At 32.5% G+C, this 13,645-nt stretch overlaps 2 protein-coding genes across 4 annotated transcripts in view; one reads left to right on the forward strand and one right to left on the reverse strand.

The window, feature by feature from the left end:
* The window catches only part of LOC145304022 (uncharacterized), a 528,912-nt gene extending 521,331 nt beyond the window's left edge, over window positions 1-7,581 (forward strand). For 2 of the 3 annotated variants that reach the window (XM_080145773.1, XM_080145775.1), the window contains 7 exons: window positions 938-1,040; window positions 1,679-1,771; window positions 2,108-2,176; window positions 3,747-3,839; window positions 4,205-4,302; window positions 6,010-6,212; window positions 6,547-7,581. In XM_080145773.1, coding sequence (XP_080001899.1) covers window positions 938-1,040; window positions 1,679-1,771; window positions 2,108-2,176; window positions 3,747-3,839; window positions 4,205-4,302; window positions 6,010-6,212; window positions 6,547-6,698 — 811 coding nt within the window. In that variant the 3' untranslated portion in view covers window positions 6,699-7,581. The remainder of the gene's footprint in view (window positions 1-937; window positions 1,041-1,678; window positions 1,772-2,107; window positions 2,177-3,746; window positions 3,840-4,204; window positions 4,303-6,009; window positions 6,213-6,546) is intronic. The other variant, XM_080145774.1, reaches the window with a different exon arrangement.
* Window positions 7,582-8,733: 1,152 nt separating this feature from the next.
* Window positions 8,734-13,633, reverse strand: LOC145335203 (uncharacterized). Its single transcript, XM_080180936.1, has 5 exons — window positions 13,597-13,633; window positions 13,237-13,314; window positions 12,204-12,287; window positions 10,700-10,786; window positions 8,734-9,260 (listed from the first exon to the last, which is right to left on the reverse strand). The coding sequence occupies exons 1-5, from the start codon at window positions 13,631-13,633 to the stop codon at window positions 9,187-9,189; spliced, it is 360 nt and encodes a 119-aa protein (XP_080037062.1). The 3' UTR covers window positions 8,734-9,186.
* Between the last annotated feature and the right edge of the window lie 12 nt (window positions 13,634-13,645).

Below are 13,645 nucleotides of genomic sequence, written 5' to 3' on the forward strand. Positions count from 1 at the left end.
TTTTTGAAATTTATTTTAAATTCGCAACAACTTATGGATGTTGTCATCCTTGTATTTGAGTGGACTCAAGGTTCTATTTTGATATTTTAATTTATTGGAACTATTATTGACAATTTAACATGAATGGAGTTTTGTATGGATTTAATGTTTACATAATGTGAAAAATTCTACATTTGATAGCTTGTGAATATAAATTTAAGATTTCTTTGTCTGAAGATTAAGATCTCTGATAATGTTAGTCCGAATAGGTTTTACTTTCAAAAAAAGACTTTACAAATGGGGGCGGGTTTAGGCTATCTTAATGACCTCGCCTAGCCTTCCACCAGAGATGCTAGGTGCAAAGTTACAATGGAAGGCTTAATATGAAAAGATATTAAATACAGTATCTTAAAGTTATTGCGGTAATGTAATAATAAAGCTTTATATAACAAATTTTGCGTGTTTAAAAATACTTTAGTTATATAGTGTCAAAAAAAAAGATGGTTGATATATATTGGTTATTTATTTTACCCTTTTGTCCTTTCATATTTATATTGGTTTTACATAATCTTATATAACATTGAATATATTTGGTGGTATGGATCAACTGAAGGAAATCAATTTTGCCTCTTTATTTTCTGAGACTTTTAGTCATACTGTGTATTAATAGTTTCAATAGTAAAAAAGTGACAGGATCTTTGTCTGTCTGTCCCAAAGGATCTCTGTAACCGCTGAGCGGATATGGGTCTCCTCACTCATAGCTTCTCATAGGTCCTGGGAAGCCTATAACTAAATAACCCCCTACCCAATTAAAATTGAAGGCTGGTTGACTGCCTCCCCCCGCAAAAAAAAAAAAATATTTTTTTTTACTTTTTAAATATTTAAAGTGGTAATATTTTTATCCATGATATGAAATGTATTCTGTTGTGTAAATTTAAATAATTTCTAAATATTTCAGTTACGTGAAGGTTTACCTGTTGCCTGATAGATCCAAGGCAGCCAAGAGGAAAACAAAAGTCAAGAAACACACTCTCAACCCAGTATTTGATGAAATATTAAAGGTAATTTTGTGTATTTTAGACTTAAACAAAGCGTTTGATACGATGGTTTTTTTTTATCGTTTTGATAAAAACTATTCTATTGTTTCTTATTTATTTTTAGTCATGAAAGTTTATTTTGGTTTCGGGCAAGTTTTAATCTATTTCTTTTATTATCTTAGTATTACATTTTTCATTTAAGAGGCGCAGCCGATTTTTGTTTAAAAAATAATCAATAGTTCTATAATTTGTTTTGAAATAAATTTAATTGACATTTTTGAAATAATTTTAATGAAGCGAAAAATAAGAATTATACTTGACTTTTTACAATCCTTAAAAAATATTAATAAAGATGTTGTTTTGGTTATGTTTTTAAAGGATATAACTATGAAACGACTGCGTCTTTCCTGTCTGTTTAATTTTTGCCTGCCGACCGAAACGCTAGTATAGTTACCATTTTATTTCGGTTCATTCTGATTTTAGATTAAAACACAAATTTAATTTGTCTGTCCATTTGATGTCATTCGACTGTAACGTTTTAGAAATTTAATTTTATTTTGATCTACCTTAATTTAAAAAAATTGTATTTTTGTACCAACCTATCTATTACTCTGTCTGTCTATATTATAAGGACTGTAACGCTAATTTGTAAACTTTTTTAGTTTGGATTACCCTCTTCTGAGATTGGTAGACGGACAATGTGGGTATCTGTTTGGCATTCCGACATGTTTGGACGAAATGACTTCCTAGGAGAGGTAAGATGATTTGGAACTTTCACTCAAAGTGGCTTGTCGAGCACTGAACCTCCCATCTTATCTTTAGAAAATTGAAAATAATAAGATTAGTTTTTCGTATCCTTTAGGACAGGTTAGGTAAGGTAATATTTAATACTGAGTAGCCCAGCTGAATAATGACATATCAGTTAGCAGCCCTATTAGGATACCCCGTCCGTCAAAATCAATCAATAATCTACTGATTTAACTGATTTAAAAAATGGACGCTTTGACGTTTAAGCCTTAATAATAGGACATAAATATATTGTTCATTCAGGCGAGCAAGTGTATAATATTAATAATTTTTGTATTCTCCAGGTTTTACTGCCACTGGCCGGTCAATCTATGGAGGATCCTACCTCCAAATGGTTCACTCTCCAAGATAGGGTAAGTTATCTAAATCCAGCTGTTACGCCCTTAGTGGCCTCTAGAGGCAACTTCAGAATTTAGAAAAAAAGACATGAAACATTTGGGACATAACCGTAAATAAGAGCACATTCACAGATATCCTGTAACTTTAAGTAAGAATTTACTTAAAAATGAAAGAGAAACACGAACAACTTATTTTGACCCCATTTTTACAAGCTACAAAAATAAGAAATGTATTGACAAGAATTGGAATGATTATTATAAATTGTCCTATCCATTGTTAATGAAGAAAGTGAAGAAAATTAATATTTATCTAACCTTGCATACTGTGATATGTCAATGAATGATAAGATATACTTGATATAGATCTTTCTCATAATTGATGAAGTTAGTGGCTTGGTCATTTTTTATAGGGTTAATTTCTCTTGGAAGACTAGTTTTAAATCTTTCTTGACCTATAAGGAGTTGAACTTTAATAGAGAACCATATTTGATTACATTTTTATTTCTATTTCCCTTTACCCCTATTGTATAACCCAATCTTTCAAAAAAGACAAATGAATCGGGCTCTGTTGATTTAGGTATGCATTCACTTTCGCACGTGTATTTTAGAATTATCAGAACCGCAATTTTTATTACAACAGGGTGATTTGTCTCTTTCCCCCTTTATGTATTTGTGTCTTTTTTGCGAGTATGAATTACTATTCAAACGTGATTATATCAAGGAGGGAGGAAACATTGATCTGAAAATCACACTAATTCCCAAAGTTTTATAACCACGCTATCAAAAACTTTGGATACCTTTATTAAATTTTGATATGTTAGTTTCAAACTATTACTGACCAATCTTTTCAAGAAATGATTTTAATCTACAGAATGGGGTAACTTTGTTTCTCATATTCATTCGAATCCGGTGGATAAGAACCGGTTATCATCCATACAAAAAATACTATGTATAGCATCGTATTATATCCAGCTTTCTACGAACATAAAAATGTACAATCATAAGATTAAAGCCAGTTTTTTTAGCCCCGAGGTGCATTCTATATCCACGGAAAGCTGTTTATAATACGATGCGAGAAATAACTATTATCCTCATTGCGGATGGACATAAATTTTAGATACGTGGATGATATACGGAAGGGAATGTATACCTGTTGATTTAACCTTAATCCCAATACACTCAGTGACAAGGGGTATAACAATGGATTATAGATTAATCCTAGCAACAATTCTCTTTTTTCTAGTATATATCTAGGGAAAAAATGGTCGTAGATAAATTTTCAGTGCCACTGTCTCATCCTTCCCTGGCAACTTCTCTATTTTTATTTCTCTTCCAAAAGATTTTCTACCAAATGCTATTTTTAGTACCACCTCCCTTCCCTTCTGCTTTTTATGACTTTATGATGTTTGTACTTCTTCCACCAAAAAAAAATGTTTTATGCTTTCATGTAGGGACCTCCAAAACACTAGTTTCTTAAATGTTTGTTTGTTTGTGTTCCAGCAATTTTTGTTTTCATTTCAAAAGACATCAGTTTTCATGACAACTTATCTTAGTGCACCCCTCCATAATACTTACTTTTTTTCAGAGTGAAACCCCCGAGGATGAGAACGGCCAAACTGGGCGGGGGGACATCATACTCGCCCTCAAGTATGTCCCCGCCGAGAGAAAGGTAGTAAACGTATGTATTCGAGATTTTAATTATTAATTTGTGTCATATTAAAGACGTTAAAATACACCTTCTTCATAATTCTTACCTGTTTTTCATGCGCGTATTTTTGACTGCTTCTAAAAATCATATAACGTATTGTATCATAATAAGATAGTAATCTCTGTTTTGTTGGACCAGGCCTTCGTAATCTCTGGGCCAACAAAGCAGAAATAAATCCTGTAATTGTCATTTTATTAGCCGCAGAAAACTGTCTATAATGCTATGCCTATATAAAAAAGCCCTTTAAAATTCAACAGCCTAAGTTTTTTTAAAATAGTCTCTAGATTAGAAACGAAAATAATTAACACTTTATACCACGTAGTTTTCATTTGTAGGACAAGAAGAAGCGAGGCACCCTGGTCCTTATTGTGAAGGAGGCCAAGAATATTCCTTTTAACAAACACAACACTCTTCCTGATACATTCTGTAAATGGTAAGTCGAGGTTTTATTGCCGGGAGGAAGGGAACATTGGACCAAGGACGTCCAAGCTATTTATAGAATTTTAGTGGGGTAAACATCCAACTACCTTTTCTCCCCCTTGGACGTCGTCGTCTATGCATTGGACTTTAAATTATACTGGTACCCAAAGTAGATAAAAATCTCTCGTACGCTGGCTTAATACTTTGGAGACTTTTATTTAATCTTGATAGGTTGGTTCTAACCAATTATTTGAAGCTACAGAGAGTTTAAATAGCTTTTCATCATTGGGAATGTACATCTATTTATCGTCCATTGTCTTATCCCTAAGATCCCTTCTAATTTGTTACCATGTATTTTGGATGTGATACTAACACAGTAGGAAAGAATGCACTTCCAACTTAGGTTTGTTTGATCCATGCTTTATAATACATGTAGATGACTTAGTTTTCCTCAAAACTTTATTTCCACAAATGTTTCCTGTAGTTCTAGTGGTACAAAAGTTTGTTTAACTTTCAACACACAAAATTAAGTTTAAAACTTTTTTAACGTGTTAATATTTTTTTTACACATTTAGTTTTGTGGCAATAAGTAATTTAAAGTTTTTTTGGTAAGTAGCGCAGCAATTACAAGCTGAAAACAATATTAAAAGTTTTAAAGCAGGCTCTGTCTTAAAATCGCAGCAGTTCTTTTTACTTTTTTGTTAGAAGGATCTTTCTATACGTCGAGCAGATATGATTCTCCTTTACAGGTTTATATATATTTTGGGGGAGGGTACCACCACCCCCCCAAGAGAAATCGTAAAACACATAACTAACCCCAACTAGCGGCGAAATAGTTTTTTTAGTTTTTGGAAAATAACCGCATTTAATTGACTTCGCTATAATATCATGTTACTTTTATTTATGATCAATACCGTTCTTGTTTTTTTTGTGGAAAGAAATCCCCAAGGTACTGAAAATAATCTTCATATATTTCTCTTTACTCACCAAGGAGAGAGGGAACATTGGGCTGTTTATTACACAAGTCCCCAAAGTTTTATAACGTTTTCTTATTCGTTGGCTCAATAACTTTAGGGACTTAAAGTTTAATTTTCAACGACTAGTATACAGAAGGGATAATTTTGTGTGGCATCATTAGGGATGTACATAAATTTATCTGTAATTGTCTTATCCTTTTATATCTCTGATTTTTACTCACACTCAAATCAGGGAAGAAGGGATTTGTCTGTGATAGATAAATAGCCAATCAAATTTTTGTACATTTTGTTGCATGCTGTTATTATTTTGACTGTTGAATTTATGTACTTTAAAAGATTTTTATTGGCTTTTGAAAGGCATAAAATCAACACTTTCTCCATGGTTACTATGTCCTAAATTAAAAACAGCTAAATTATGTCTTAATCCAACAGACATTGTCACCTCCAACCCTGTATTTCCTTTCACGTAATAAAATTCAGTTTCTCTTCTCTCAGCTGAAATTAATTTATTTACTTTATTTTTGCACAAGAAATGCATTACGCGTAATACTGAGCTCAGCGGCCACGCATTTTTTTTCTGATTGGTTAGTCGAAAAACAATAATTTCAATCTGAAGAAGGATTAACTTTGTTTATCATCATTTGGGAATGTAGATCTATTTATCGGCCATAGTCTTATCCCAAATGACAATATTTCAAAATAATTTGGTGGAAAAAAATTAGCAAATTTATTTTCTATTTCAGTTACCTGTTACCTGACCGTTCCGCTCGCGCCAAGCAGAAGACTAGCGTGTGCCGACGGACCACCGCTCCGCGCTGGGAGACCACCCTCGCCTGGGAGGACGTGGGAGACCTGGAGACGCGTGCCCTCGAGCTGACCCTATGGGAAACCGACCGGATGGGCCACCACGAGGAGATGGGCGGGGTTAGGCTGAACTTGGGTACAGGTAATAATTCTTTATTTGTAACTTCTAGCGGTAGGGGCCTCTAGGGGAATTTGAGTTAAGAGGAGGGGAAACTCCCTTCCCCCAGTTTCTATTTTAGTTTTAAAAAGAAAAAATAAAAAATAAATTCTAAGGGGAAGGCTTTTCTCTGGAGGCGATTGGTACCCTTCCCTAAAATAGGTATAATCCTTTCTAGGACCTAAGAGAAGAAACATTGTAAAGGAAAACCAAATCAGTTAGAGTGATCCTTCGGTACAGACAAACACATAGATAGAAAGACATCCTTTTTCTTTATTCTTAATTCATGCATCAAATATAATCTTTTGGCTTGTTTTAGGTCGTGCTGGCGGTCAGACGGCCAGTTGGATGGACGCACAGGGCCGCGAGATATCAATCTGGCAACAAATGATGGACAGACAAAACTTCTGGGTGGAGGCATCCATCCCCCTCAGACAGCTAACTCATGAACAAAATAGAGCCGACAAGTAAATTTGTGAAAATCTTCAAAAAAAAAATGTTCGAAACTTTTAGAGAAAATCCGCAAAATAATTTAGTGCCATTTTTGTTCATAAAAATGATGTGAGCTTACTAATAATATAGAGTCAAATGCCTTTTGAACATCAAGAAATGGGGAAAAATCACATTATTTCTAACAGTTTTGCAGACTTGATACTGAATTTGAAAAAAAAAGTATTAAAATAAATATAAATTAATTAGTGCGCCTGTTTGGAGCTTAAAACTAAACCTTAGCCGTACCTTTTTCTTATTCAAAACTAATAATACTAAAACTCAAATTTAAAGTAATTTTTTGAAAAAATTGTGTAAAAACTACTTAAAACGACCATTAAAAAATGTATGGCTTACTGTGATCTAATGTAAATACATAATATCTTAATTTTGAATTAATTATATTTTCCTATAACACTAAAATTAAAATTAATATCATAAATGTAACTTTCATATCTTTCTGTAAAAAATATGTAATGTTCAAAATCAATTATTTTTGTGAATGTTTTTTTTTCATCACTAAAATATGGTAAAAGTCACAAAAATGCATTATAAAACGTGCCAAGTGTAAATAGTTCAAAAATGCCTTTCTTCAAAATTTACAATAAAAAAAAAGTAAATTTTAGCTAACATTAATTTCAAATTAAAACATTTTTAAAGGCATTTATGTGATATTCTTTATTTTGTAAGATATATTTTTCTGCCTTTATTATAATTTCTTCTATTATATATGTAATTATGTGATTAATTAAAAAAATATGTATAAATGTATGATAAAATTATTATTATATTAATAGATGTTGAATTATCAATATTACTGTATAAAAAGATAATGTAAATTTTTAAATAAAGTTGTTCTCATAAATGTTATTTTTATTTTTTCCAAATATTTTTGCTTGGTTTGTTACAGGTTGCAGTAGTTTGCCTTCAGGCTGAAGCCGATGCCTAGAGATAAGGAGACGGATGTGACTATAGTGCTGTAAAGGCTGTGAATGCGACTAGTGGCCGCGTTGACGTTGACTTAACCTCTGTCAATTATATAAAAAAATGTACTCGGGGTATCAATAGTGTAGATCTTCAATCAAATTCATACAGAGACTAGAAACAAATGATTAGAAATCCGAAGCAAAAGTAATACACAAAACTGAAAATTAATTTTTCTGTTACGACGACATTTGTTGTAAAATAAAAAATAAAGAATACCCAAGGGGAAGGGCTTTGGACTGTTTATAAATTAAAATCACTAGAGGTAGAAAGGGTTAAATAACTGTATCTCCTAATCGCAACCGCTTTGTGCAACCTTTCTATTTGGTCATTGAAAATCAACCAATGGTGTCGCTTATATTAACACAGCAAAGTAGCAAAAAATAATTTAGAAGCAGACGAAAGAGGTCTTTGAAAAAAGGAAGGGAGGTAGTTGTCTGTATATATACATCTATACTAAAGATCTGTTGTTTATAACACTAATACCCAATACAATATAATTATAGTAATACATACAAAATACTGTTTCTAAAAGATAAAAAAGCATATTCTAATTATTTTATTACAAAAATACATTTTACAAGATTATTCAAATTAAAATCACCGGATTAGATTTTTTTCTTCATTTTCATTTTAAAATATATTTACTACTTTTAAAAATAAATCCTTAATTTAATATTAAACTAATTATCGATAATCTAACGACATGCCTTTTTATAAATAAGATATTTTAGTAGATTTTGTAGCAGAGATACTCTATAAGTCTTTAGTTTGTAGGCTTTTTAATTTTACTTATGATTTCCCTTACCCTCTCCCTCTCTACTATTTTTGAAATTTAATGAAAATAACTGGGATGCTAGTTTTCGTGGATCTTGGACAAAGTAGCTTTGTACATAGTAGCTTCGGACAAAGTAGCTTCCGAACATTTACTTAAGAAAAGCATCCTGCTAAGGAAAGTAGTCTCCACTGACTGTTAAAAAAGGTCATGGCCGCAGCGCTCGGCCCCCTGGCATACTTAGCCGCGGGCGCTCGGCCTCCAATCCTATAACCTAACCTATGTTAGCCTCATGACAATTATGTAAGAAAATATCCTCAACTGTTAATAGGTGGTTTAGAATTTCATTGAGTTTGGTATATTATACCAAAAAAGTGTTTGGTATATTTTTACAATTTTTAGGTTAGGTTATAGGCAGGGGGCCGAGCGCTGCGGCCATGACCTTTATTAACAGTGAAGACTAATTTCCTTAGGAGGCTACTTTGTCCGGAAGCTAGTTTGTCCTAGAAGCTACTTTGTTCGGAAGCTACTTTGTCTGAGGCTACTTTGTCCGGAGCTACTTTGTCTGAGGCTACTTTGTCCGGAGCTACTTTGTCCGAGGCTAGGGGACCGTTTTTTCAATTTATTTTAAAAGTATGAGAAAGAGGAGGGGAGTACAGTATTCCCTTGGAACATTGAGGGAAAACACCATCAAATTATGAAAAGTTAAAATTATTCCTCAATTGGTTCATCTTGCTCCTCCTGGTCCTCTGGTTCCATTTTTTCTTCCTTTGCCTCCTCCCCACCTGAAATATCAAAATAGATAATACTACTGGTCGCTAAAGGTGATTTTCAGACTTGGGGAAAATACTTTAGGTTTTCTTCTTGATTATGCTATATAGTATCATGTAATGGCATGATAAGAATGAAGAAAGAATGACATCAGATCTGTTCCTTCTTGGGAGAAAGTGCGGAAAAATGTATATTGGACATTTTCACTACTTATTGTATAACATAACTCATAAGCTATTGGTGATATTAACATAATTTCTTTTTTGGAGTGTTAGGGTGCCCTAAGTTACATTATTTGGAAGTTTGGAGGGAGGAAAGTGATGTAAATCTTTATTTAGGAATCTTAAAAGAGCTTATAACCTAAGATTCCTAAAAAATCATCAACAATTCTTATCTATTATGCAACCCCATATTTGTTTCTTTTGAATTTCTTACTTACGTTCATCCAGCAGCCGCAGCTGTCCACTTTTATTATTATCTGCCGCAGTCCTGTAGCAGCCAAGATAATTTTGGGATGGATGTACAAGGATGATGACACACACAAAAGGGAATTTAATCAGGGGTTTGAATAATTAGAAATGGAGTTTTCTTTTTTTATGCCTTTTTTTTGTAAAAAAAATCCAAGGTTTTCAAATTATATTGTTTAAAAAGCAAAAAAATTTAAACTACTTTGAGAGAAAAAGATTTCAATATGTACAAAATATTTAGATTTTAAATCTCAGACATAATAAAAATCAATATTTACAGCTACATAAATAAAAACAATTATTTCATCTTCTTTTCTCAATAATGGCATTTTTTAGGCAAAAAAGTAATTAAACCTTTCTTTTAAAAGATTCCTGCCTATAAGAGAATCGAATGTAATAAAATTCTTTTCTCCTACCTAACCTGAAAGGAAAATAATTTTATTTACAGCATGCTTTTGAAATTAATCAGAAGAATTATGGTTTTTAATGTTTAGGATGTGTTCCTTTATATTCAACAAGACCTTGAAAATTTCTTAAATCTAACATATTAATACAAAGTTCTATTTTGATTTTGACTTTTTCAAAAACTGGCGTAAATTTGGGGAATTAGCCTTTTTGAGAAATTTCCTTTTGAATATTTGTCCAGACATAAGGAGCATAAATCTGCAGTAAAATTATTTTGTCGGCCATTCCTTTTAATCTATAACATTAAACCTATTTATAAATAAATACCATAAATAAAGTACAACAAAAGCGACTAACCAACGTACGAATTGTATAGAATCTTTACTATTAATGAACGTGAAATTGCATCCATGCAGGATTCCACCCATTTTACGAAATAACCTTTAGATTGGTTAGGATAAGTTAGGCCAAACATAGCTGGTTTAGGTTATCCCCACGCTATCTCTGCATTAACTAGTTTCTTGGTAGCAATCCCGCATGGGTGTAATTCCAAAGGAACCTTTCAACCTAACTATACTTACATGAAGAGTCTCCAAACTTTGGGAATATTGTGTGCACAAAGTCTTCATCATCTGAGACATACAGCGGCTCCATCTTTTTAAACTGATCTAGATAGATAGATGGATAGATAGATAGATAGATAGATAGATAGATAGATAGATAGATAGATAGATAGATAGATAGATAGATAGATAGATAGATAGATAGATAGATAGATAGATAGATAGATAGATAGATAGATAGATAGATAGATAGATAGATAGATAGATAGATAGATAGATAGATAGATAGATAGATAGATAGATAGATAGATAGATAGATAGATAGATAGATAGATAGATAGATAGATAGATAGATAGATAGATAGATAGATAGATAGATAGATAGATAGATAGATAGATAGATAGATAGATAGATAGATAGATAGATAGATAGATAGATAGATAGATAGATAGATAGATAGATAGATAGATAGATAGATAGATAGATAGATAGATTGATAGATAGATAGATAGATAGATAGATAGATAGATAGATAGATAGATAGATAGATAGATAGATAGATAGATAGATAGATAGATAGACAGATAGATAGATTATGATGAAAAAAAAGGATCTTTGTCAGTCTGTTTTTACTGAAGGATCTCGCTTACCACTGAACTGATATGGTTCTCCTTTACAGTGTAGCATCTCATAGATCCTGTGAATGTTATTTTGCTATTTAAGTGGAGGGTATTTTTGGTAAACAGCTGATCTTAACATCGATTGAAAAGAAAACATTTCACGTGCCCCTATAGGCCTCTAGGGGCGTAGCCGCTAGTATTGACTATAGTAGTCTCTTTAGAAGTTAAGAAAGATTATGGGTTGATTCTTAGGACAACACCAAGTCATAACAAAGATGTTAAAATCATTTTTTCTGTCACTTTATCAGAGTTATCCAAAATCAATATTTGGAGGGAATGTCTTGGCCCAATACAGGCACATCTAATTACCATTCAAAGTAAGGACTTTTAGACGAAAGCCGTGCCTTGGATGGTTGTCTATAAGACATTTGAACCTATTTAACATTTAGCTAATATGTAAAGAAAAACAGACAGACAAACAGACAGATAGAAATACATAGACATCCTTATACTAAAGTAACAGGATGTTTGTCTATTGATCTCGCTAACCGCTGAACCAATCGGGTTCTCCTTAACAGGGCAGCTTCCCATAGGTCCCGGGAAGGTTTATAACTATTTTCTAGGGGGGTGGGACACCCCCAACTCCCCCAAAAATAAAAAATACCCCCCCCCAATTTTTTTTTATTTTTTAACTAAAATTAAAAATGACAGGGGGGGCACCCGGCACCCCCCCCCAAAAAAAAAAAAAATTTTACACCCCCCAAAAATATTTTTTTTTATTTTTGTTTTAAAATCTAAAATAAGAAATTGGGTTATCAAATTCGACTCCCCCATCCTCAAGTGCCCCGAGAGACCTCTAGTGGCGTAGCCGCTAGTTAATATTAAACAATTAAAATCTTACCCTGTCCTATTTTCTCTTTAACACAACGAAGTCCAAAAACACTAACTTCTTGGGTTAACTGATCTTTTAAAGCCTCGTTTGTACCTATAATACGGAATTTAAAAAGTTTAGTCCAAAAACACTAACTTCTTGGGTTATCTGGTCTTTTAGAGCCTCGTTTGTACCTATAATATGAGATTAACTTATAAGATTAAATCTATCTATCTATTAATTTATTTATGAATGTATCTATCAAATTTAGTTTTCTTCCCTTATTCGGGGGGGGGGGATGTAACTCTTGGAAAGTAAAAAGTATTGTTTCTATATCAAGTTAAAATAACCCTGTTAAAAACCTGCTTAAGGCATTTCTCCTCTTTTTTACTGCCTTACTCCTTTCATAAAACTTCTTCTCCCAACTTATGCTTGAACACTCGCTTGGTAGAAGTAGATTTTATCATTATGTGTGAGACGGGAAAATTTAAATCAATTTTAGTAAGTATATTAGTTTTAGAAATAACCTATAGATGCCTTTTAAACATTGTTACTTTTTATTGATATATTTGTTAAAACATTGTTTAAAACTTTCACTGTATTTTTAAAGCTTAAAATTCGTTTGATTTGTAAAAAAGAAATGTAGTGTATAAAAAAAACTGGTAGCTCAGAGACTTTGTTACATAGAGTAAGCCATTATTATTTAACCTAAAAAAGCCACTATCCACTAGATCCTATTCTATTTAAGAATTTTTCATTTTCTTTTTTTGTGGGGTTCGAATGTCCTAGGGAAAACCAGCCCTTTAATTGCAAGACCTTTGTATGCAAGTACTAAGTTTGTATGGTAATTAGATGCGCCTGTATTGGGCCATGATATACCCCTCCCTTCCCCTCCTTCCATACACTAAGTATTAATGTCTGACAAGCAGAAGTTAAGACTCTTTGTTGTCCCAAGATTCAACCCATAACTCTCCCTAACACAGTTGCTAATCATATGATACAAATGTAGTAAACTTAACAATATTTTCTATCCGTCTATCTATCTATCTAACTACCTATCTACCTGCTATCTGAAGAACAATGGCCTCCTCAAGAACACGTTTATGATTCTCCTCAACTACCTCTAACCCAGTAGCATGAACTGTATGGGGGAATTATAACAACTATTTCAGAGAACTTAAGGGAAAAGACAATGGTACACAATTATATGAATGAAAAACAAAATAATCCTTTCTGTAGATTAAAATTATTGGTTGAAACGTTTGCACACCAAAAGTAAATGCCAAACAATTAAGATTTTAAAAAGGTACCCAAAGTTTTTATACATTCGGTACCAGTTTTATATACATTTCTTACAAAATTTAGTTTATTATTTAGCTGTCAAAAAAAGCAGATAGGGAGAAGACCTTGGACTGTAAATTACACTGGTGTCTTAAAGATTGAAAATTCTGTTCTAGCATAAGTTGGCTTAA

Source organism: Acartia tonsa, chromosome 13 (assembly GCF_053477335.1).
Source record: "Acartia tonsa isolate MP-2025a chromosome 13, ASM5347733v1, whole genome shotgun sequence".
Taxonomy (NCBI): Eukaryota; Metazoa; Arthropoda; class Copepoda; order Calanoida; family Acartiidae; genus Acartia; species Acartia tonsa.